At 35.5% G+C, this 26,547-nt stretch overlaps 1 protein-coding gene across 1 annotated transcript in view; it reads left to right on the forward strand.

Annotated features, from left to right (window-relative positions):
- The window catches only part of LOC148954273 (uncharacterized), an 88,284-nt gene that overhangs the window by 56,955 nt on the left and 4,782 nt on the right, over positions 1-26,547 (forward strand). The window contains exon 2 of the mRNA XM_089086153.1: positions 11,955-13,514. Coding sequence (XP_088942279.1) covers positions 11,955-13,514 — 1,560 coding nt within the window. The remainder of the gene's footprint in view (positions 1-11,954; positions 13,515-26,547) is intronic.

The raw sequence follows: 26,547 nt of genomic DNA on the forward strand, positions 1-26,547 counted from the left end.
GGCTTAATCAGGAGTGCTATAAATCTTCTCTATTACTTTTCTTTTTCTTTTTTTTCTACATCCCTATCTAAAATTTATCTACCAGACTAAGATTATTCATGGTTCTAGGCTAGCTACTATACTAAAGATTTTTTTTCTTCTACATCTAACACTGATTACTTTTACATTTCCAACAAGGTTGGGGCTATTCTACCTTTACATAAGATTTTTTTGAATTCACTTTTTAGAAGGCTTTTTTTTGCTGTCTATATGGCAAACTACTTTCTATCTACGCTACATTAAATTAATAGCTCGACAACGCAACACATAGCTCTATCTGGAAATCTAACACTACATACAAGAACGATTTAAAACACACAATATTGGGTTTACCATATTCACTGGTAACATTAAAACACTTTCACTGGGGATGTTTTCCTACACAACGTTAATGATAGAATATACTAATTTTTAAGCTATTGAGATTCTTAAGAAGTAACATATTTAAATTTACATCGAATTTATCATTATTTGAGTGTTTAGTTTACTCAATCCTTCTGCTGCACATTTTTTTCCTTTGCTCCTTTTGTTTTCGCAAAATTTTTATAGAACTTACGTCATGGCTTTTTCATCTAGCAGTTCAGGCACGATGTTGTTCGCACGACAATCTTTCTCTAATTGTCAACTGGGAAATGAACTACAGGTGTTGGAATATGCTAACAGGATTCATTCTCACCTGCCTTTTGATAGTTCATAGGGTGCCTTATCATTAAGGGGTCGAACACTGGGAGTGCGTTTATTTTCTTCTCAGCATATCATTTTGGTATATTTTGAGGCACATAGAGAATGTATTCTCGCACAAAATCATTCATTTGTGTCTCTTATAAAATTGTTAGCTCATGGCTTGCATCTATTAACCTTTGCGGTAATTCCTAGGTTAATCATGGGGGAATTGAAGTTTGGGTTTGGAACAGGTCGACATCAAACTTTAGTGACTCCTTCAACATATTGACTTTAACTTGTGGGAGGGGTTTATTGTCACTGAGGGGTTGGTCACTTGGTTTAATTTTGGTTTCCATGTCCATTGTTCAGAAATTATCTCGTAACATTCATGGGATAATAGAGATATGAATTTTCCACACAGAGAGGGTAGGATGGATTCTGAGAGATGGTAGAAAAGGATTTAACGTGTGAGTCTGTGACACATAAATAGTTTTTGGGGTCGTCAAGTATCATGAATTTACAGTCATATGCTATATGGGTCCTTAATGATTATCAAAGGCGACATTTATGTACTTATATCTTGTACTGGTCCATGGGATTCTCAGAATTTATGTGATTATATAGTTCGATAAAGCACTGGATACTGAGATTCAAATATAATGTTACCTGATACGTAATATGGTTTATGGTCGAAGAAACAATGATCAAAGGTAGCTGTTGTTTTCGTAGACGAAGCTGGGATGAAAATTTCCTGGAGTGTATGGTGAGTACTCTTCGTTGGTTGAGGTATGATGAAAATAGAGGCTACTAGGTTGTATCTGCACTCGGCAACTCATTGTAATGCTCGATATCCAATGTGCCAATCCAATTCCTGTAATAAAAATAACGAGGCAGAATCACACGTTCTTTAAAGTAAATACTCATATTACAAATAAGTCACATATTGATTGGATACATGAATTTTGCGCTATGAGGCAGGTGTAAATATATGCAATAATTATATGACAGAAACCGAAATTTTTTATCTCTTTGTTTATAATAACATGACATGATCCCCATTGGAAAATTCAATACATAGAAGTTTCTTCGTCGTTGTCGTAGCCTAACGACGATATAAAAGGTTAATTCTTTAACTTTGAGTGTGGTCTGTTATTATGCTTTCTTATATACATTACTACATACACTTTATTTTAACTTCTTTCGACACTTAGTTAATTTTACATTAGATTTAAAATAATCATTAAACAGAGTTTATGCTACATGATTAATTTTGAGGTCTAATTTTACAACATATTTCATGCCTGCATTGTTCACGCTCGTCCGTTCTGTTTAAGAAACGCAAATTGCAGAGTCGTAACCACACGGTTTTACGCAAACGATACTACAACAGGGGAACAAGATATAGCAAGGGCGAGCGGAGACCTCTATACCCGCTCGCTTTCTAATATCGTCCCTTTTTCTTGGCTTAGACGTTGTCAGGGGGTATTGGTTTTAATCTCGAGATTTCAGCTGTTTCCTCGTTTTTTTTTCTTGTTTTTTGCATTTGTAGTCTCCGAATTTTTCCGTAATTAAAAGTCAAAAGGGTTCTTATGGTCAGGGAAGTCGTGAATACGAAACATACGGCCAATAGTATGTTCCACCAGAAATTGGTCAATTCTTTGAGTTCATTCGTGTTTCTTTCTAGTCTTGTTACTTGTTGAAACAAGGTTTCGAAGGGTTTGGGGTCCAATTTCATAAAGATCTTCCTTGCATCATGGCTAGCTAGCAATGAATTTTTATGCTTGAATATTACTCCATGTTTTACAATATCTTGGGCCACTGCGTGAACAACGAGGATTATGATGATATTCTTAAGCCTCATTTCATTTTTTGTTTCTGGAATTAATTTATCATTAATTTTACCCGTTTTTCGCAAAATTCGTTTTTTTTACTGCTTTGTTATTATTTTTTTTTCAAAGTCACTTTAATTTTTAATTTAGGTTATTTTTTTTTATTATGTGATCACTGTGGCATTGGCCAAAGAAAACTGATTTGTAGGCGTAAAACAGAATAAATATTTTATGATTAGATAGGTTAGGAAAGTAAAGTTAGGACTTCCCAGCTTTATTCTGGTCGTCGTATACCTCCATGATTTGTTGAGATATAACCTTAAAGCGTAGCTCGTAGTCATTATACAATTTAATTTTACATTTTATTTTTTTACTAAGAAACATGTTAATAAGCATGCGTGCAGGATATAATTACGCTGGTATCCAACTTTTTGTTTAGGCCGAAAATAACTACAATAGGCAGTTAGATAAAATATTTCATTTAATTAGTCCCTTCTGTACTGATAATTTTTTGTTTCGGATAATATCCGTCTTGGTTAGGACATGGGTCGATTTTTCACGGAAAATCCGAGGGCAAGCACGCCCACAACAAATTAAAAGCTGCATGGGCCTTGAGTTCCTCCCCAGGCTTCCCACAAAACGTGGTCCAACACTACTTGTCGTTTTCAGTCGACCACGAGCTTCCTACCTTTAGTTATTTTCTGTTCCAACCTTTCTCTCTGATCACTGACGTTTTGACATCACTTGTATTATTATTATTATTATTTTTTTTCATTAATTTTTACTTGGTTAACTTTACTTGCACACGGTTAGATTTATTATGGTGGATCATAAGTTAATTTTTCATAAGGGATTTGAAATTTTTCTTTAAATTAATTAGGGATATTTCCATCTGTCAGGTTTTTTAACCGTTCTGCCTGACTGTGTCATTATTTTCTCCTCTGTTTCTTGCGGTTTTTTCTTTTTCGGTTTTTCTAGCGAAATAAGGTCAAACTTTTTGTATTTTTTTTTCAAAAATTCTTGCCCTTTTAATTTCGTTTGTTTCCCGTGTGCGGCTGCTGAGGTCGGTCTTGATTTTCCTATTTCTTTAGCTACTATATGGTCTGATTCGCCATCAGACTCTTCGGAACTAGTTTCCGACGAATCCGGATTAGAACTATTAGAAGTGGCGCTTTTTGAAGTGTCACCTGCACTTCCTTCGTAAATTTCCACTCCTCTGGAAGTAGAAAGTTTATTCTCTAAGTTCTCGCCTTGAGTTCTCAACTAGGCCGATTTGAAAGATTCTTGAGAGCTTTGGGAGGAATCAATAGTTTTTGCGGGGTTCTTCCAATGTTTGAATGCCATGTCCTCAGGGGGGTGGGGCATTTTTTGCACTAAGGATTCCCTCCATGAAGTCCACTGTTTAGGCTTGACCTTTGAAATAGTTATGTCATGATATTTTCCTTGGTGGTCATACTTGGGAGTTCTATTCTCGGGCAATGTACTTTAACTCGTTTTGATGAGAAATTTTATTAAATCAATAGCTTCTTGCAGATTTGTTTTAGTTGAATCTTCGGGAGGAGTTTTCTTTACGGTAATACCGGGGGTTTCTACAGATCTGTTCAATTCTTCCTGCAATGACAGGAGCCTTTCTATCAGTGTTGCAGGGGAAACCATATCGTCTTGAAATCTTTTGGGGGGACAAAAGGTCGCAATTGTACCGGGAAAAAATTAGGTTCTTGGAGATATTGTATAATCTAATTCTCTCTCACTCTTTGTTGATGAGCTCTTTGAGCTTTTCGGTATTCTTATTCACACTGGTATTAGGGATAGTTTCTTTGGAATAACTAGATTTTTCATAGCTAAAAGTTCTTCAAAATTTTCTTCATCACTGTCATTCTCGAAATAGTCTTGCTTGATATTAAAGGGCTTTAGCTCTGCCAAACTTGATCTAAGGGGTTCTTTTTCTGCATCTGACGAATCTGTTGAGGAGGGATGTGATACCCATCTCTCTGGAAATTTGGCTCTTTTTATTCGACTAACATGCGCCTTGTAAGTTCTTCCACTATAGGGGTTTTCCATTTCAAAAGTATATTCGTTATCGTATCTTTTGACTATTCTGCACGGTCCAGAATATTTGTTGGAAAGTTTTTTGCCTTCCGTTTTTGCTTCGTTCTTTAGGTAGACGCAGTCTCTTACTTTGTAATCTATACTCCCATTGACTTTTGGTTGGTTTCTTAGCTCTTGGTTTATTTTACATTTTTCCAGTTCTTGCCTAACTATTTTATAAGTTTTCCTCATCCTATTTATGAATTCTTATTTGTAATCTTCCGAGCTATTATAAGAATGCCGAGATTCAATAATCTCATTATACGGGATTCTAAAATCACGACCAAAACGTAAATAAAATGGATTGTCTTTGGTTGTTTCTGAATAAGCAGTGTTAATTACGTTAGTTAAATAAGGTAAGTTTCGATCCCAGTCGTTCCTATTGTCTTTTGTATAAATACTTAATACATTCGAAAATATTTTAGGCCTATTTTCTATCTTACCATTAGCTTTCGGGTGGTACGGGTTTGTCACTATTTTCTATATATTAAGAAAAGTCATTAAATCTGTTGTTACTTTTGAAACAAAATTGCTTCTCTTGTCACTCAAAATTTTATTTGGAACGATAAATTGTAAAAATAATTTCGCTAACTCCTTACTGGTGGCATAAGCACCTTGATTTTTTAATGCTTTTGCAAAAGTAAATCCAGAAAAATGGTCTATTACTGAAAGAATACAAGTATGGCCTCTGCTAGAAACAGGTAAGCCTCTGCTAGTTCCGTATAAGTCAAATGAGATAATATCGAAGGGGTACTTTGCTAACGGGACCCTTCCCATTGGAGGATTAGTATAAGCTGGGGGTTTTTTCTTAAGTTACACGCTTCGCATGTTCTTACAAATTCTTTAAGTTTTGTCATTGCCGACGGCACGTAAAAATATTGTTTTAATTTATGGAATGTTTTCATTACTCCTAAATGTCCACCTATATCTGAAGGAAAATATTCAAATGCAGGCACTATTAAGTTTTGTGGTAATACAGGTATTATTGAGGTTTGGTTTGTATTTGTCTCAGCCGTCACGATTCCACATAGTATTTCTTCATTAAGGTCATAGTAAAAATTATCTATCTCTTTTCTAAGAGTTTTGAATTTATCCGGTAACGCATCGTCATTCACAAAATAATTAATAAGCGCCGAACACCTATCGTCCTTTTTTGCTTTCTTTTTATATTTTCTAACGACAAGGGACCATGGTTAATCTTATTTTCTTTTACCGTGTCCTTGACTTTGTTTTTCTTACGTCCATATTTGCTCTTAGCATTGATAGTGTTAACTTCATTTTCTTCAGCTTCTGACGGAAATTTTTTCTGGGTGTCTACTCAAAAAGTCACAAGCTGCATTTTGTTTACCTTTTAAATGTTCAAATTCGTAATCTAGGTCTTGGATTTTCATAATCCATCTAGCTAGAATGCCCTTGGGGTTTTTAAATGTGCGCAGGTACTGCAAGGTTTTATGGTCTGATCGTAAAATAAGTTTTCTGCCAATTAAATAGTGTCTAAATTTGTCTAAGTGGTGGATTATAGATAATAATTCTAAGTTTGTGGCGGAATAACTACTTTCGCCTTTTGATAAGCTTCTACTCGAATAGCATATAACTTTTTCTATTTTTTTTTATTAGAATGTCCTTGTAAAGGATCAGGGTTTCCTATGGGAATTATTTGCGAAAGAATAGCCCCAATGCCTTTTGAACTAGCATCGGTTGTGACCACAAATCCTCCGTTTTCGAAATCAGGAAGTAATAATATTGGTTCAGAAGCGAGTGGCTTTTTGAGATGGCCTATGAAAGTTTGAGCGTCCTAGCACCACGTAACATTATGGAATTTCCCTTTAGTTAATTCCGTTAGGGTTTTCGCAATTTGGGCGCATTGGCGCAAGAAATTTCTAAAGTAGCCACTATGACCAAAAATTCCCCTTATGTCTTTTATAGTTCTGAGGGGTTTGAGTTTTTTAATGCATTTTATTTTATCCGGGTCTGGGGATATCTCTCCTTGTGTTACTACTACCACTAAAAATTTAATTTTAGGTTGAAATAAATTCACTTTCTCAGACCGGCATTTTAAATTACCCAGTCTGAACATCTCGAACACCTTACCCAACGTTGCTAAGTGTTGTTCTGCATTTTGTCCCCGCATATGACATCGTCAAAAAAGTGAATGATATCCTTTAATCCTCTTAACTTGTGCAGCAGGGGTCTACATAGCGCGCTTGAACTTGTTTTAAGTCCAAATGGTACCCTTAAGTATTCATATGAACCACATTCAGATGCTTAAAATGCAAATCTTTGGACTATTTTCACTTCTTTGGACTATTTTCACATCTTTTTGTTTTATGGACATCTTTTTCGGCTATTTCCACTTGGTGGTAGCCTTGGGTAAGGTCCAAAGAAGTAAAAATTTTGTTTTTGCTTGAAATTGAGTCAAGAATTTCATCTATTCTTGGTAGAGGAAATTTGTCACTAACTTCTTGTTTGTTGAGGGCTCTATAATTTACTACAAGTCTAAGATCACCATTCTTCTTTGGTACTAGGATAACTGGTGCACGAGACGGACTTATACTTGGGTGTATAATTTAATTTTTTTCTAATTCGTGGATTTTGTTTTTTAAACATTCTTTGTGCATATATGGAACACGATATGGCTGTTTCGTTCCTGAATTTCCAGTCGTTAAAATTTAATGTTAATAAAAATGTATCAGCCCGATGACTTCAGATGCAGAGAATACATCCTTAAAATTCCATAATAATTCACATAATTTGTTCTTAAGTTCCTTGTTCGTAATAAAGTTTATACTAAATTTGTCTAAGAATTGTGATTTAATTATAGGGTACTTGGCACTTGAGATTTTAATATCGTTGACTCGATTTCTTTTAGAATTTTCCATTTTTTTTAAATCATTCTCTGATAAAACTTGAATTTGAACTAAACACGTCCCCTTTTTTATTGTAATTGTATCATTTTCGTGGTTATTAGTTACCCAAATAAAACCTTCTACTTTGTCATAAGATATGATCTGTTCTTCGCATAGCAGATTTTCGGGAATTTCAGATGGGGTCGCAAACCATATTTCGGATTTGCTAACAACTGGTTTAATCATTTGTGATATTTGAATTTTTTGCATTGCTTTGGGAGGTACTTTTGTTGTCCTTATCGCGAATTCGTAATATTTCTCTTTATTTTCATTCTTTATTATATTTATAATGACGCTATGCTGCGCCATCGCGGCATCTTGCGGCGTCACGTTGGGTTTTACTATGTTTTTCCATAATTCCACTATTTTCTTGATTTCGTTTGACCTGTACTGTCGCATATCTCCTATTTTTATTTTTGCGGATTCAATACTTTTATTATTTAAATTTACTTCATCTCTGCAATGTCTTTCAGAATAATTGAAAAAATTTCTAATTATGCCTTGTCTTCTTTGCGAGACATGAGGTTCAAAAGATTGTGACATTATACCGTCAGAAATTGTGTTTACTGTTACGTTGTCATCGTATCCTCCGTTACGATTTCTTAAGGTAGAAATTTCTTCCCCTATCTTAGCTGGGTAGACACCCTCTCGTTTGCTACGTCTAATAGTACTCTGTTGGACCTTAAAAAATTTGTGCCTATAGTTGCTTCGTACGGAAAGTTATCGCATATTATAAAATTTGTCGGGAACATTCTATTGTCCCTTTTTACGTTTAGGCAAATTGAACCTCTTGCATCCAATTTATGCCCTGTCACACTAGTTAAATTGGGATTATTAAAATTTCTTTGTTGCCTAATATGCAGAGGCAACATATTAAATACGCATGAGCTTATAATATTGACCGTAGCTCCACTGTCAACTAAGGCCTTAAAGTAAATGTTTTCTACACAAAAATCATTAAATATAGGTAACTTGTTATTAATACCACTACAAGACGGCACTACCATTGTTTTGGACCTATTAAATATTCTGTGCACCCTCTGGGTCCAATTTATATTTCTGAGGGGCCTGAAACGTTTCCCTGAGGATTTATTTCATGTGTCGGTGCCTGTAATAGATATTCAGACGTATGAGTTTCCGTTGGCATATCTAATTTATTTACGTCTGTCTGCCTTCGCCATGTGTTATTATGGTAACGTGGATGTCCTGTGTCAGTGCCACTTGCTGGCGCTGACTGCCAATGCCGTTGGCTTGCAAAATTTTCATTTCCCATCGGCACCTTTTCGTGATTTCTATATAGCATCCTCGCATTATATTGGCTTTGGCGAGTATTTGGGTTTTCAAATCGGTAATTAATTTGTCTATTGGGAGGAGGGGTATAAAAATTTTGTTGGTAAGCGTTGTAAGAAACTGATTGGCGCAATCTTCCCTGGCTATAGCCTAGTGCACGACCGGTGCTAAAATTTGTTCTTTCGAACAAATGGTTGCCGTAATTTTGCGTGTTACCGACAGCAATTCTTGGTATGCGATTGGGGACATAACGGCACTCTCTCGCGATATACCGAACACGATTACAAATATAGCACCTTATTATTGTAGGGTTATTTTCGTAATTAGTTTGTTTGATAGGCTGAAAATGTAATAGGTTCTGCCTAGAGAGTCTTGGCGTATTATTCCTTTGTGTCATTAGGGAGTTATCCCTTGAAAAGAAATTTGGGGACGCCTGGTCCATCTTGACCTTCATTTTCGTAGTTCAATTATCTAGCCTATTTATTTTTGCTTTACTGTGATTTGCGACCATCGTGTCGACTTCAATCAATCGCTCTACCTCCTGAACTACGAGATCCAACGTCTGAATATTTTTGGATATTAAAACTCTATATAGTTTTGGGGGTAGCCCTTGCAAACAGGTATTTAGTATGACTTTTTCATACAGTTGCCCTGAACCATTTTTGTATTTTGCCTCTACCGAAATGCGTATATTATCAATATATTCTCTTATATTTTGTGAATAGTCAAAGCTCACCGTTCCGTGTTTTAATTTATTTATGGAACTGGTTTCTATAAATCTATCTTTAAATGCTTTTAACCATTTATCAACTGTATTTATTGGCAAGTTGGCGTTATTGCGTATGGGATGCTTAATCTGATTCAGACAGGTTAAGGACTGGCCTTTTAGTCGTAGAAGGAGCATTTTGACTAACGCTTCCAGCTCTGTTTTTGTTAGTTGTATAAACTGGGCCAATTGGATATTAAATTCGTCAATATCTGATTGACCATTGTACTCCGGGATAGATTTCGCTATTTCTATATTTTTCACGACCAACTTCTGCACCATTAATAAATCGGTAAGGTCGTCCGACATTTTTTTTTTCACTTAACCTATTTTGGGGGAGGCTATTATCTCCTATGAGATATTTTTAAGGGTTTCCTGTGGTAGCTTAGCGGTTATAGGCCTAATCGTTTTACTTATGTGTCTACATCTCTCCAATAATTAAATTCAAATTACAAAGTTTATAGCGTAATTAGTTCGCAAGTTTTCCTCCCATTTCCGACCGTGTCATTTGTAGCAATAAAAGTTTTATGGGCGTCTTAATAGAGATACCGAAGATTGATCACGTCGTCTAGAATTATACCTTAAAAGCACTGAACCTACACCTTCTGAGTTCTGTGATAGTGCAGCTTGTAGCGCCAAAGATTGTGCCATCGAGCCCCGCTCCACAGCAATGGGGAGTGAAGTAAATTTGTAACTGCGCCACTCTCAATTATTGAGAGAAAATAACATGTGTGGCCATATAAATGTGACCTCTTTTCTTCGAGCGATCTGGAGATCAGATTCCCTGGGAACGTCCTTGGAGATTTGCGAACTAATTACCTGTTATCAGACTAGGTGCAGACATATAAAATAAAATAAACACAGGTAAAAAACAATAGATTTATTGAGACTTACATGTTTAGGTGAACAGCAGTGAGTCACTTCAAGCAACAACAATGGTGACTGAGATACATTATGAAAGAATTGCCAAGCTTGAATGGCGAAAAAATTCTATCTGAATGGTCCTGATTCTAAATTACGAATCTCTTCAAAAAGCGCTTTTTACCCCACTAGCAAACGTAGCTCTTTAGTCCTGCGCTGTAAGAACTGGCTCACCATTGGCCCAAGTGGTCCAAGGATGCGAACCCTTCGTCCAATAATCTTTCTTAACTATTTTTGATGATTGAGACGTTCACACGGTTCTTATCATTTAAACTTCCTTAGAAATATTGTGCGTAGCACCTTTTTTATTGTTCACTGTCTTAGCGAAATCCAAAGCTTGGATAGCGCCGTTCTTTGTCTGAGGCTAACTGCAGTTTTTTTCTTTGCTGATTAAGGACTTTTCATTTTTGAAACTAGGTTTAACTTAATTATAGGGAGTCGGAATTATCTTTAGAAAGAAGGAACTTTATTTTGGTATTTTAAATACATCGCATTTTACTCACGGTACAAATTAGAATATCGGAAGCTATAGTAATAACAGTGATCAAGCATGGCTCTGAAATGTGGGTACAGTGGAAGATTGAGGAGAAATGTTAGAAATTTCCCAGAGGAATTGTCTACGGATAGTTTTGGGCATCTGTTTGACAGACCGTATTTCAAACATTAGAATTAAGTTGCAAAAAAAATGTGGTTCTATCCAACTTTCTAGGGCTACATTAAGAGGAGAGTTGAGCTGACGAGGACAAGTTTTTCGGATGAGGGATGACATATTCCCAAAGATCGTACTTTTTAACCATCCATTTAAGGCCGAGAAAAAAGCATTCACTCTCTTTAACGATTCTCTTTAAACTCTCTTCAAATATTTACTCTACTATTTATGTACGACTAACTGTGTATGTATGTAGATATTTTTCTTGAAAACAGCTCCATATTTTTGAAAATTCGCACCCTGGGATTTTCTTGCCTGGCAAAAAAAACTATCTACATAGTTTACACTTTTGGGAAAAGTCGTTTAAAACCGCCCCTGAGTGGGGTGGTAAGAGGTCGTAAGAAAGGATTCAGATGAAATTTGAACTCTTTGGGAGAGCGTAAAGATAGAATCCTTGGATACATTGGGATGGAGGAGGAGTAGGTACAGCTAATTTGGCCTCAGGTGGCTTGGTGCTACAGTGAGTTGTTAGTAGTAGTAATAGTAGTAGTAGTAGCATTAGTAGTAGGCTGCCGAAAAGCTGCAATAATATCTGAATTGTCACTTGTTCTGAAGCAAAGTCTCTAGAAAGATCTTTTATCCACACATTTTCTGACTATTTCCACGAAAGAATGGTTACCCCTAAAATCTTGTCCTATTCTCTCCAGCCCCATTAGATAGCCCCACAGATAGCCTTATTTTCCCACTAATACCTTTCACTCTTATTACTAAAAAAAGTTTCATAATATATCATTTATTTCTAGGTTAAAACGAAACAATTCAAGCCGTTCTTCAAGCCATCAATCCACTTTACCTCGGATTGCTAGTGTCTTTCTTGAAGAGATAAACTCCAATTCTGAAAATTTCCCATTGCCCTTTGACAATGAAGTATTTGACCTACCCGAGGAATTGCGATCATCGCCCAGCAATCATTCCTCTGCCATGTTTCACAGACCGAAGGCCCCAACTCCAACAAGCAGTCCCCCAATGTTTGAAATCAGAGAAAGTCCAATCGGCTCACTTAAAGAGGAATATCATATAGAAATAAGTAATGGCGGGGAACGTGGCTCTCCTGGTCAAAGAAGCCAAGATTCAGGCTTTTTAGACTCAAAACTGTCACCAGGCCAGTCACCGAGTGACCCAGCCGATGTTTGTAAGGGTAGTGAATTCTGCAGTTGCCTCGATATAAGTGTTAAAGATTGTCTCACTCCGAAAAGGTATGAAAAGCCAATGATTAGACCAACTCAAATATTTACTCCAAGCAGGCTTAGAGGGGAATTAAAAATTGAAGAAAACTTTTATGAAAGAATAAGAAATACATCACCAGAAGAGAACTCAGTGCCATTAATCAAGGGATACCTTAGAAAAGATATAAATGACATTATAAATGACAATATAAATGACATTCTCACAAAGGATGTTAGTGTAGAAGCTAATTTTGGAAGAAGTAAACGCAATTCTGGAACACAGACTGACTTCTGTCAGCACAGACCCAGTTATCCGATTGTCGAACAATCCGATCAGAACACAGATGCAACTGTTACGTCAAATGAATCTAATGATGCCATTTTTGCTGGTCTAATAAGTGAAAAAAAAGTGAACAATGTGAATTATTCTGGTACAGCGGTAGAAAAATTTACAGAAAAGTATCTTTTTGAGCGACACAAAAATGTTGCTAAATGTGATGCAAAAGAAAGTTTTTTCAATAAATTTTCTCCTGGCATTAAAAAAGTCGGTGGAAATCTTCTTAAAAGCTTTAAAGGTAGAGTAAAACCCTCAAAATCTGAAGAAAACTTTCGAATAACTTCTCTAATCACACCTGACATAGCCCCTTTCTTTGAAACAGTGAATGTCACCCCAGAAATTAATTCTGGCTCTTCTAGTCCTATTTTACAAAACTATAGGTCTGGTCCACGAAGCTCTACACCGCGGAAAAAACCACCTTGTCTTCGTAAAAAGTCTTTAGAACGATCAATTGGAAAGATAGATCACAAAAAATCACGAGTAAGATGGTCAGATATGCCTGACTTTAATCCACCTCGATTTGAAGAGAACTGTACGTGTAGTGATAGACTTAATAGGAGCAGAAGCCTAGACGCTTTGCCTAGTAATGGTCTCTACTATGGTTTAAGCATGCCAAAGCTAAGAGACGATGACGAATTAGTTGCTCGAGAAGAAATAGTGGAACAACCCACAATGGATTCTCTGGAAAATTTGTCGGAGAATGGCAAGTGCCTCAGAGAGAATGAAGAGGTCGCCCGCTCTTTTGCAAAGAAGATGCTAGAAGCCAAACTAAAGGACGATTATTTACTTACCCAATTCAGGTAAGTCTGTATTTTTTTATATTATACTTGTTGAAAAAAGAAAATTTCCATTTTGGAAGTTAAAACTACCAAAACCTTGCTTCCATGATTGCAACTCCGACTATTTATTACTTAATAGAATTCAGTAAAAAAGTTTACTAGACCGAGTTCCCTTTTGCTAGATGCTGCAAAAAAATACATGCATCGAGGCTGGCAGTTACGCAAGGGGGCCTCCGGCCCACTACCCCCCCCCCCCAAAAAAAAAAAAATCTTACGATTTTTTTTATTTTCCAATACTTTTCTGAAACTTCTCACAGAATAAGGGACTTGAAGGATTTGGTCCCCCCAAAACAAATTCCTGCGTATTTGCCTGTATCGAGGCTATCCTAAAGGAGACACAGTTTTCTTTTCATTAATTAACATATTTTCACTTCAGCTGTGTTCGAAGGTGAATTACAGCAACCGCACCCGAAGGCAAGATATAAGGGGGGGGATGAGTTATAGTACTAGAATTCTTAGGTAGACTTGAAACAAAATATGTTGAGCTCCACTGTAGGTGAACTTGCTCTCCAACACTCCCTGAAAGTTTTCATTTGAACCCCAAAGCCCTTTCTGATATATTACCGATGCGCTATTTTGATAACCTGACAATACAGAGGATACGCTCTAGCGTTGCCTGCAGTAAAGAGTCATAAGCCTTCAATATATTGTTTTTCTTTTTCCCTAAAGCAAGTTCATTTGAAAGGGGTAATTGTGGGGTAATACTACAGTAATTTTACAGTAATTCTACAGTAAGGGGTAATTCTGCGACCTTAATTGATAACGTCTTCGTGGGACCTAGTTATTTGAGTCAAAGCTATTCAGATGTGATAGTATATCCCAGCTCGGATAATCTCCCGGCAATTACTCATGTGACGTGTCTTAGAAAACGACTTATCCCGGCTAAAAAAAATTCTGAGACGTGAGCTGAAAGAAAAATTTTGATAGCTTTGCCGAAGTGTTGAGCTGTATCAAGTGGGACTCGGTCCTGGGGATTTCTAGTGGTTCTTCTCTAGCGTATAATCAGTTCATGTATATTTTCCAACCGATTTATGAGAAAACATGCCCCTTGCGCTTGACAAAAAAAAAGAGGGATGATCCCCGCAAACCGTGGATTACGAAGCCAATAATAGATATGATAAAAAGAAGGAACTTGTTATATGAGCAATATCTTAATAGTCAGGATGACGCAGATTGTACGGAGTTCAAGCCAGTGAGAAATAAGGCGAACAGTATGAGAAGGCAAGCACATAAGTAGTATTTTGAAGAAAAGTTTTCTGATAGCAAGGGAGAAATTAAAGCCACATGTGAGGCTATTAATGAGTTTATGGAAAATCAGAAAAGTAGTCCGTCACCTTGCATTGATATAAATAGAAGTTATGTGGGTGATAAAAAATGTAGTCGCGAATCATTTTGGCCAGTTTTATTCTCAGGTTGGCTCGTCTGTTCAAGAGAGTGTAAGGTGTGACAGGGAAAATTTTCTTAGCGAGGAATTCGTGGACTCTCGTGGAGATACTGTTGAGTTCCAGTTTGAAAAGTGTACAAGTGATGAAGTGATTAAAATAGTGAAAAATATAAAATCGAATTCTGCTGGAATAGATGGCGTGAATCTGAGAACTTTTGAAGCTGTGTTAATACATATACTACCATGTATTCTCCAAATTATCAACTTATCTATGGTAACGGGGACCTTTCCAGAAGCGTTGAAGCAAGCTAAAGTTATCCTGGAAACTGGAGACCAATATCGATACTGCCTTTATTGTCAAAAATTTTGGAAAAAGTGATTCATCGCCGTCTATACGACCATGTCACGAAACATAGCCTACTCAGTGACACCCAATTCGGGTTTCGAAAAGGTCATTCCACTAGTCATGCTGCCATTCATCTTGTTGATTTTGTAAATAATTGTTCAGTAAAAGGTGAAATCCCCCTAACAGTATTTATTGATTTTAGGAAAGCATTTGTTACGGTAGATTTTAAAATTTTATTGCAAAGATTAGAATGCTTAGGTGTTAAAGGAGTGAGTTTGAAGTGGTTTGAAAGTTATTTGTGTAGGAGGTCTATTAAAGTGATGATTGATGATGCTTTTTCTTCTCTTTATCAAGTGTCGTGCGGTGTGCCACAGGGATCGGTCCTTAGTCCACTTCTGTATCTGGTTTATGTGGATACCATGAGGTTTTGTCTTCCAGATTGTTGTTTAATGTCATTTGCTGATGACACTGCAGTTACGTTTTCTAGTCGTTGTTTAGATAGTCTCATGGTGAAAGTGATTTGTGTTCTGAGAAATTTCCATGTTTTTACTAGTTTGAGTTTGTTATCAGTTAATGTTACTAAGACTAATTTTATTGTATATTCTAGAGTCGGCAATCCCAGTGATATTGATGGTAGAATTCTGTTTAATATTAAGCCTGTAGTTCAACTTCAAGAAACGGGCACTTAGGCTTTTACATTGATTGTAATTTTTCGTGGAAACGCCACAGTGATGTTGTTGCCACAAAGGTTGCACGTGGCCTTGGAGTGATTCGTCGTTTTAAAATTTTTTTACCTCAGAGAGTCTTATTGCTTTTATACCATGCTTTGATTCATCCATATGCTTCGCATGGCTGTATGTTATGGGCAAGTAATTTTTATGTGAATTTTAAACGTGTTCAGACTCTTCAAAATAAAGCGATGCGTCTTATTGGCGGGTATGTTAAAGGTACACATAACACTTAAGCTTGGTTCAAGAAGTTGCAAGTGTTGAATGTAGGACAGCTACGGGACTACCAAATAGGAATCTTTGTCTATCAATGCTGGAATGATTTTAGTCCAGAGGTTTTTCGTGATTATTTTAGTGACAATAGGTCTTTGGACCATTATAAAACTCTTCATGCTAGTGACTTCATTGTTCCGAATGGAAGTGGAACCAGGGCTGGCTTCCATACTAGATTTTCAGGATCTAATGTGTGAAACTCTGTTCCAGAGAGCATTCAGGCGGTTGAGCACCAGGGATTATTTAAAAAGAAATTGAAAAAATATTTGTTAGGTCAAGGTTCATAGTTTTTTTTATTATTATTATTATTTATCTTTATTATTATTATTATTATTTAAATGAATTGATGAGAGATTGTTTTTTTTTCTTTTCTTTTCTTTCTTCTTTTTAGTGTTTTTGTTTTTTTATTATTATTATTATTAATTTTTTTTTTTTTTATAGTTAATCATTAATTAGTAAATGAGTTGTATGTACCCGCCCAATCGCAAGTGCTTTTTGTATCTATCTTGGGGTGGGTATTGGCATATTAGTTAAATGTATTTTGATGCTAAATAAAATGAATTGAACTGATTGAACTATGGTAACTTCAGAGGTCTCATTTGATAGGAGATTGAATATTTTAGTGCTCTTTTGAAGAGTCAAAAGCAATTGAACGGCAATCTCCCCTCTCCCTTGGTCTTCTGGGCTAGCCCCCCTCCCCTCGTAAGCTCCAAAGACATCCCATAAAAAGTTTTAGATAGCCACTTATCTCAAAAAAGTCAAAAGTCACAATAAATATGCCCCCCGTGAATACACTCCCCCAAAGGCTATGGGGCAGGGGCCTATATAATGCAAATTGGCAGTATTTTAAACATGTATATTATAATGGAAAATATTGCTGTATTAAGTTGAAACTTTCTGTGGATACTGAAAGGAATGTTAAATCAATAATATATTGAAAGTAATCCAGCTTGTCAATGGGGCGTATCTACAATATTTAAGCAACGGTTAATGTTATGCTTGGAATTTTATGTATATATGATTGGAAAATAAATGAGACTGAACCTGAAGCATAAGTTGAAACGGTTCTTGTGCACTTTATGGTACCCACCGCTATATATTGTACAAGGAACTACTAATGGATACCCTTCAAACGGGTATTTGAATAGAGAAATGGAATGCAAAGCGTGGTTTTCATTGAGTTTAAAATATTTAAACTGTTGTTTTTGGGGGTTTAGGGGGAAAGGTACCTAGGTTAGGTTATGTATTTAATATATGCTATGCTTTACCCCCCACCCCTCTAAAGTGCAAATATTTAGTCCAAATTTGTTTCTAAACTATTATATATTCATCCTATTTTATTATTTTTCATTAGCATTAATCAAACTTGAATTCTTTCGTGGGTACCATAAAATGCACAAGTACCATTAAAACTTCCAGGGAATGTTAAGAGGACGTTGAACTAAGTCAAAAGGACATATTGGTAATATCTTAGAAACGGCTAAAGGGTATCCGACTAATTCCTCTGGAATATCCCCCCCCCCCCCCGTGGACAATTCCCACACAGAAAATCCCCCTTGCAGATAATTACTCTCCGAGAATTTTCGCGACGCATAAAATTGATTAACCAAAGTAAGGCAAATAAAAAGAATGAAGAAAAGAAGGGATTTTGGAACTTTCTACACATATTCCAAAATACAGGTATACATAATACATGGTGAAGAATATCCTAAAGGCTTATTTTTAATATTTCTATTCCTTTTCATTCTTTTATTTGTGTTTTTGGTGGCTGAAGGTTGAGTTATTATAGCCGAGTAAGATAAGACTGAAGATAGTTATTTGCTTGCTTATTTGAAGTACGTCGCTCTGTCTATTTCTAATCTACTTGGCTCTGACTTAGAGTTTGACTCCATGTTATTTAAATTAAATTGAGAAGCAAATGCCCATTAAAGGTACTTCAGATGTGGAAATTCAGCGATGTACGCCAAGCGGACGCATTCTTGATTGCAAGGGCGAACCTCTGCTGTGTGCCATAGGTGTCGCTACCAGACAAGTCCACGGGACGAGATTATCCGTACTTCTTAGTCCCAGCCTGTATCTCTGTGCAGTTCCATCAGAGGGAAACCCTTCTGCAATTGCCACTAATTTTATATTGTCAAATTATTTTCTTTAACCTTTATTTTACGCTGCTGTCATAACTCGCCCCCCCCCCCAAAAAAAAAAACACGAAAAAAATTTAAAAGAAATAAAAACATAAAAATAAATACTATAGGATATTCCACACCATACATCCTAACTATATTTTGGCATACAGGTGGAAAATTCCAAAATTCCTTCTTGTATTCATTTTTGTTTGTCATCTCATGACGCGGGCAGCGAACGGGAATAAAAACACATTATTCTGTTCTCTGTCTGTGTTTAAATAACGGGCAGATAGTAATTTTGATTTTTTTTTTTTTTTTTTCTTTTTTTTTCGATCTCGGTTTTACATACAGGCTAAGGGGCATTTTCGGGGGGACATTATTTTCTGGGGGAAGGGGAATATTACTAGGGAAATGGTCCGTGGGTTGAATTATCCTAGAACCTAAGGGTGTCCGCAAAAGGTATTATGTTGAAAGTTTAAGTATCTTAAACTGAAAATTAAGCATCTGCAGTCTTGGGAACGGCTAAGGGTATTAAGTTGAAAGTTTCGAGCAAGGTTAAAGGAGATGTTGAACTAAATCAAAAGACACTATGTGCATCCAGGTTGTCCAAATTTTGTACCTGCAGTATCTCTGGAACGGCTAAGGGCATTAAATTGAAACTTTTTTGGAATTTTGAGAGGGATGTTGAATTAAATCAAATGATAATGTGTTCATCCAGGCTGTGAAAAGGGCGTAGGTGCAATACCTTAGGTACAGCTAAGGGTATAAGTTTGAACTTTCAAGGAATGTCAAGGAGGATATTAAACTAAACAAACAGGAGCACTGTTACGCCCCTTTCTAATTTTTCTGAAAGTTATTTGGTTCATTTGCGCTTTAATGAAAAACACACACTTTTTCTTTTGTAATTACAGCATTAAAAATCAAATTATTTTATTGCATAAAATTTTGAATCTTGAATTACTGACACTTCGCGGAACTAATATCGTAGAATATTCATGTTACTTTCATTAGTTGTTTTTTTCAGAAAAATTTATTATCATATTGGTTTTATTCTATTATAATTTTTCGCCGATGGTTTGACGAATTAAAAAACGCTGTTAAAAAAATAAAATGTAATTTTCAATAAAATGCCAATGAAATAATTGTCTTTAGAAGGTTTAAAGGGGGTTTATTAGCCCTGTTGGGCTATATCAGTATTCTTCAATATCTGTTATCTTCATGTTTGATGTAATTTCAATTTATGTTGGTTTTGGGTTTCGTTTATTCATTGATAGTAATTTCTGGTCGTCTTATGTTTGAATTATTATAAGAGCTTATGTCTGCTTGTCTTCGGTTTTCTGATAGCTCTTTATATTTCTTTGATAACTTCATTTCCGGAAAAAGCGTATTTTAAAAAAATTAATGTCTAAATGAAATTCCAACATATACTGCGTCCAGGTATATATTTAGTGAAACTCTTCCCCCTCCTCCACCTAGTGACACCTTCCCCCTCACTCACCACTACCAAAAATGGCAAATCAGCAGTTTCTTTAGGGCACACGTATTGAAATGTAGATAATACTTATTACTAAAATGTATAGAAATAAAATACTAAATAAAATTAAAATAAAATAGTTTTAAAGTTAATTATAATTGAGCTTTGCGATGCTTAAAATTATTTGAATACTTTCTAGTCACGTACTTTAAGGGAATATAATACTTGCTTTATTGAAAAACAAGTATCACTAGCTAAATAAGTCAAAATCTTGTTATAGGTTAAATAATATAAAAAAAAAACCAAGTACAAGCATTAATCAAGTCAAAATGAATTAAAAATAAAAGAAGCAAGTTAAAAAACAGTGAAAACAAATGAAAAATCTTAGCCAAAGAAACGTTAAAGTAATAACATCAAGCCTAAAACCAGAGCTTAAAACATGATGTTGTAAAAAGTATACATATGCGTCAACACTTAATCGTCAAAAAGAATTTGTCAAAAATGAATTTGTCAAGAATAAAACCGAGAGAATCCTAGCTAGACCTTTAAAGCTCTTTTTAAGTTAAAAAAAATGTCAATTAAGCTGGAATTATCTCAACAAAAATAGAATTAAGGAACCGTTTTCGTAAAATAACGATAAATTTGATCAAAACAAGATATCCTGGTGTATTTTGGTTTGGTTTTATTAACGGGTGATTTTACCAAACAAAATAAAACAACACCAAATCTTAGCAATTCAGCATATGATCGACGTGTGAAAAAATTTTTGACGGAAAAATTCTTCATTTTTCTGTGCTCAAATGTAAATAGCTTTCATCTTGTGGATAAATATGCGTAAAACTGTTTTTTTAATATGAATTTAAGGCCATCCTAACAGGTATCCATGTGTGTGTGTGTGTGTTTTTTTTTTTTTTTTTTTTTTTTTATTCGAGAAGTAGCTGAGTAAAAAATTTTATGGCAGGGGGTGCTACTGAAGTTAAGAATTTGTTGGTGTTACAAAATTTCTATTCATTACATTTCTTCATGGGGTAGGGGGGGCGGGTATACCCCGTCTACTCATTTACTTGTGGTTGATTATGATTATAGTCCTAAGTGAACGCCCGACTTTACACTCACATTGGTGTACAATGTATTATGGAACATACTCTTAACACCATCCTAGCCAACTTATCTATTACCTTAAAGTACCTAGGACGTCAAAGTAAAAACATTTTGTTTTTGTCCCCTGAATCCATCTTAGGTCTATTTATATACCTAAGATCTATTTATAGACCTATTTATAAACTGTAATTTTCTAAGATTTTTGTTTAGTTTGTTTCAAAATTATGAAGCTATTAGGATAGCGTCACATATTGTCAGCGTTACCACTTTGAATTAAGAAATAACTTAGAAAAACTAAATAGTTAAACTTGGCAACTCTTTTTGGCCATAAGAATTCAGACATTAACAATCTGTTGAGTGTCAAAGACAACTACACCCTCAAAGTAAATCTGCATCTGTTTAAGCTGTTTGTTGCCATATGTTTTAAGCTTATTTTTACTGGTTTACACATTCACATTTCTTTTCTTTCTTTTTTTATTTGGTGTCTCACTACTGTCAAAACTGCATAACTGCGCATGGGGGTCTTTATAATTAAAACCTGAATTTTGATTTTTCCTGAATTAACAGACATATATTGTGTTATAAGTTTCTGCTTAACCAATTCCAACAGTCACATTCTTTTTTAACTGTCCTTGGTATGCTGTGTTTCGCTGGTTTTCGCTATTGGTCTTTTGTAACGGTGAACGAAAATGTAAGAATTCCTGAGTTGTTTACCTCAATTTTCCTTTTTCCAAACGTCCTTCATCTGGTTCCCTTATCATAAGATATTAATCATGATTCACCAACTACTATAAAACAGTTCGTAGTAAAGAACTGTAAGTAAGGAGCGACCCGGCTCAATAGTAACCGAAACTCTAAAAAACGGAATTTTGATACCAATAGATACATCAGAAGAATCAAATTTTTATGCTGATTTCAAATTTATAAATTTCATCAAGTATAATCTTACCCATCAAAAGTTACGCACCTGAGAAAATTTGCCTTATTTTCGAAAAAAGCAAGAAACAGCCCCTAAGAGTCATAGAATTTTACTGAAAATCATACCATCAGATTCAGCGTATCAGAAAACCCTTCTATAGAAGTTTCAAACTCCTGTCTGCAAAAATGTGGAATTTTGTAATTTTGCCAGAAGAAAGATCACGGATGCGTGTTTTTTTTCACAGGGGTGATTGTAACGATCCAGTAGTCCTAGAATATCGTGAGAGGGCTCATTCAAACGGAAATTAAAAGTTCTAGTGTCCTTTTTAAGTAACCAAAAAAACTGGAGGACAACTTGGCCTCCTCCAACGCTCATTTTTATTCTGAAGTCACCCAATCAAAATTCTGAGATAGCCATTTTTTTTTAGCCATTTTGTTTAGCATGGTCGAAAATATGATAAATATGTCTTTTAGGATGACTTAATCCCCCGAAGTTCCCAGAGGGAGGGCTAAAAGCTATGAACTTTACCCAATGTTAACATATAGTATTGGTTATTGGGAAGTATACAGAAGTTTTCAGGAGGTTTTTTTTCTGGTAGTGGGAGGGAAGGGTGGGTCGGTGGTTATGTTGGAGGATCTGTTCATGAAGGAAGTTTTCATTGGGGAAGGGAAATTGCCATGAAGGGGGCGCCGGACTCGCCAGCATTATTTATTGGTTATTGGGAAGTATACAACCATTTTCAGGAAGGATTTTTTCTGGAGGAGGGGGCTAGAGGAGGGGGTTACTCTGGAGAATATTTCCGTGGAGGATGTTTCTTTGGGGTAAAGGACATTTCTATGAAGGGGGCGCCGGATTTTCAAGCATTATTTAAAAAACGATCAGAAATTAAATAAAAAAACAAGTTTTTTCAACTGAAATGTAAGAAGGAATATTAGAACTTAAAACGAACAGAAATTATAACGTATGTGAGGGGGTTCTCCCAAAGTCAATACCTCGCTCTTTGCGCTACAGTTTTTTTTTTAGTGCTTTCAAAAGAGTTATCTATTCTAATTAAACGGCCTTTGTGATTCAGGGGTTTGTGAATCAAATTTTTTTTTAACTTTTAATGTAAAGAGCGTGGTATTGACTAAGGGGAGAACCCCCTCATATACGTAATAACATATAAATAATAAAAAAACAATAAAAAAACAAGCGATACGGCTCAATATTAATCGAAACTTTTAAAAACGGAATTTTGATGCCAATAAATGTATCAAAAGAATGTGTTTATAATGCTGATTCTAAATATATAAATTTTATTAAGTTTAGTATTACTCATCAAAGGCTACGAGCCTGAGAAAATTTACTCGATTTTTAAAGAGGGGGAAACATCCCCTACAAGTGAAAGAATTTTAATGAAAACACACCGTCAGATTCAGCGTATCAGAAAACCCTATTACATAGGTTTCAAGCTCATATCTGCAAAAATCTGCAACTTTGTATTTTTTGCCAGAAGAAAAATATACGAATATAGAAGTTAGTTACGTAAGTTAATTTGTAAAGACATCCATTTAGCAAAAGAAAAGTAAAATTTTTATGCAAATAAAAGCTGCATTAACTAAAAAACGATCAGAAATTAAATAAAAAAAACAAGTATTTTTTTTAAACTGAAAGTAAGGAGTGACGTTAAAACTTAAAACGAACTGAAATTATTCCGTATATGAAAGGGGATGTCCCATCCTCAGCGCCTCGCTCTTTACGCTAAAGTTTAACGCTTTCTCACAACTCTACTTTCTATAACAATAAAAACTTTACCGTAAAGAGCGGGGCGTTGAGGAGGGGACAACCCCTTTCATATACGGAATAATTACATTTCAACTGAAATGTAAGAAGGAATATTAGAACTTAAAACGAACAGAAATTATAACGTATGTGAGGGGTTCTCCCCCAAGTCAATACCTCGCTCTTTACGCTAGAGTTTTTTTAGTGCTTTCAAAAGAGCTATCTATTCTAATGAAACGGCCTTTGTGATTCAGGGTTTGGGGCTGTCCCCTCCTCAACGCCTCGCTCTTTACGCTAAAGTTTGACTCTGTCTCACAACTTTATTTTTTAAAACAATAAAAAACTTTATCATAAAGAGCGAGGCGTTGAGGAGTGGACCGCCCCTTTCATATACGGACTAATTACATTTCAACTGAAATGTCAGAAGGAATATTAGAACTTAAAACGAACAGAAATTATAACGTACGTGAGGGGGTTCTCCCCCAAGTCAATACCTCGCTCTTTACGCTACAGTTTTTTTAGTGCTTTCAAAAGAGCTATCTATTCTAATTAAACGGCCTTTGTGATTCAGAGGTTTGTGAATCAAAATTGTTTTTAACTTTTAACGTAAAGAGCGTGGTATTGACTAACGGGAGAACCCCCTCATATACGTAATAACGTATACGTAATAAAAAAAAACAATAAAAAAACAAGCGATACGGCTCAATAGTAATCGAAACTTTTAAAAACGGAATTTTGATGTCAATAAATGTATCAAAAGAATGTGTTTATAATGCTGACTCTAAATATATAAATTTTATTATGTTTAGTATTACTCATCAAAGGTTACGAGCCTGAGAAAATTTACCCGATTTTTAAAGAGGGGGGAAACATCCCCCACAAGTGAAAGAATTTTAATGAAAATCACACCGTCAGATTCAGCCTATCAGAAAACCCTCTTATATAGGTTTCAAGCTCATATCTGCAAAAATCTGCAACTTTGTATTTTTTGCCAGAAGAAAAATATACGAATATAGAAGTTAGTTACGTAAGTTAATTTGTAAAGAGATCCATTTAGCAAAAGAAAAGTAAAATTTTTATGCAAATAAAAGCTGCATTAACTAAAAAACGATCAGAAATTAAATAAAAAAAACAAGTTTTTTTAAACTGAAAGTAAGGAGCGACATTAAAACTTAAAACGAACAGAAATTATTCCGTATATGAATGGGGCTGTCCCCTCCTCAACGCCGCGATATTTACGCTAAAGTTATACTCTTTATAAAAACTTTATTTTTTAAAACAATGAAAACTTTTGCGTAAAGAGCGAGGCGTTGAGGAGGGGACAGCCCCTTTCATATACGGAATAATTTCTGTTCGTTTTAAGTTTTAATGTCGCTCCTTACTTTCAGTTTAAAAAACTTGTTTTTTTTAATTTAATTATTAGTTAAGATGGTGGGATCAAAGAAGATGTTAAAATAGAATGAACAGGGCCCAGGGTGTTTTTTCACAGTTAAAAAAAAGTCTGGAAGAATAGAAATATATTTTTACTGACCAGAGTTATAATGTTAAAAGCAAAAGCCATGACAGTGCCCAAATTTAACTCTAAAGCATGGGCGTTCCGAAAATTGGATGAAGATTTGCTAGATGTTTTCCAGAGAAATTACTCAAGGATTGTTCTGGGTACCCGGCTGACTGACCGTATTTCAAACAATAGTTTATACGAAAAATGTGCTTCAATACCACTCTCTAGGGCTATAATGAAAAAGAGGTTGAGGTGGTTAGGGCACGTCATGCGGATGAAGGATGACAGATTGCCGAAGATTGTTCTTTTTGGCCAACCATCTAGGGCTAAAGGGAAAGCAGGTCGTCCCCGTCTGGGGTGGGAGGACGTCATAAAGAAAGATTTAAAGGAAATGGGAACTTCGTGGGCGAGTGTAAAAAGGGAGGCTTTGAATAGATTGGGGTGGCCGAAAGTGCTTAGCTGTGTTGGCCTCAGGCGGCTTGGTGCTGCGGTAAGTTTTTAGTAGTAGTAGTAGTAGTAGTAGTATTTAAAAAATGATCAGAAATTAAATAAAAAAAATAAGTTTTTTCAACTGAAAGTAAGGAGCAAAATTAAAACTTAAAACTAACGGAGATGATTATGTATATGAGAGGGTTCGCCCCCTAGTCAAAACCTCGCTCTTTAAGCTAACATTCTTTTTTAATACTTTCAAAAGAGCTATCTATTTTAACTAAACGGCCTTTGTGATTCAGGGGTTTGTGATTCGAACAAAATTCAAACTTTAGCGTAAAGAGTGAGGTATTGACTAGGGAGGAGAACTCCTTAATATACGTAATAAAAATATACGAATATAGAAGTTCGTTACATAAGTTAATTCGTAAGTTACGTTAGAACTAAATTTCGAGAAAGCCATTTAGCCAAAAAAGTAATATTAATATGCAAATTTTGTTTTAATTATTCATGTACGGTGAGTCAAAATCCGAGCTGGATTAATTTAAAAACGTTCAGAAATTAAATAAAAAAAAACAATTTTTTCCACTGAAAGTAAGGAGCGACATTAAAACATAAAACAAACGAAAATTATTCCGTATATGAAAGGAGCGGTCCCCTCCTCAGCGCTTCGCTCTTTACGCTAAAGTTTGACTTTGTCTCACAACTTTATTTTTTAAAACAAAAAAAACTTTCGCGTAAAGAGCGAGGCGTTGAAGAGGGGACCGCCCCTTTCATATACGGAATAATTTCTGCTCGTTTTAAGTTTTAATGTCGCTCCTTACTTTCAGTTAATCAAAACTTCTTTTTTTGTTTTATTTAGTCGATTAAGATTCTAACCGATTTGCAATGTTCCTTTCCTCAGCTGAATGGGACCAAATTTACGGAAGGGGTGCTGACTTCCTACCACCTGGAG

Source organism: Artemia sp. Qi Xiang Cuo, chromosome 3 (genome assembly GCF_049724085.1).
Source record: "Artemia sp. Qi Xiang Cuo chromosome 3, ASM4972408v1, whole genome shotgun sequence".
NCBI classification, from domain to species: domain Eukaryota; kingdom Metazoa; phylum Arthropoda; class Branchiopoda; order Anostraca; family Artemiidae; genus Artemia; species Artemia sp. Qi Xiang Cuo.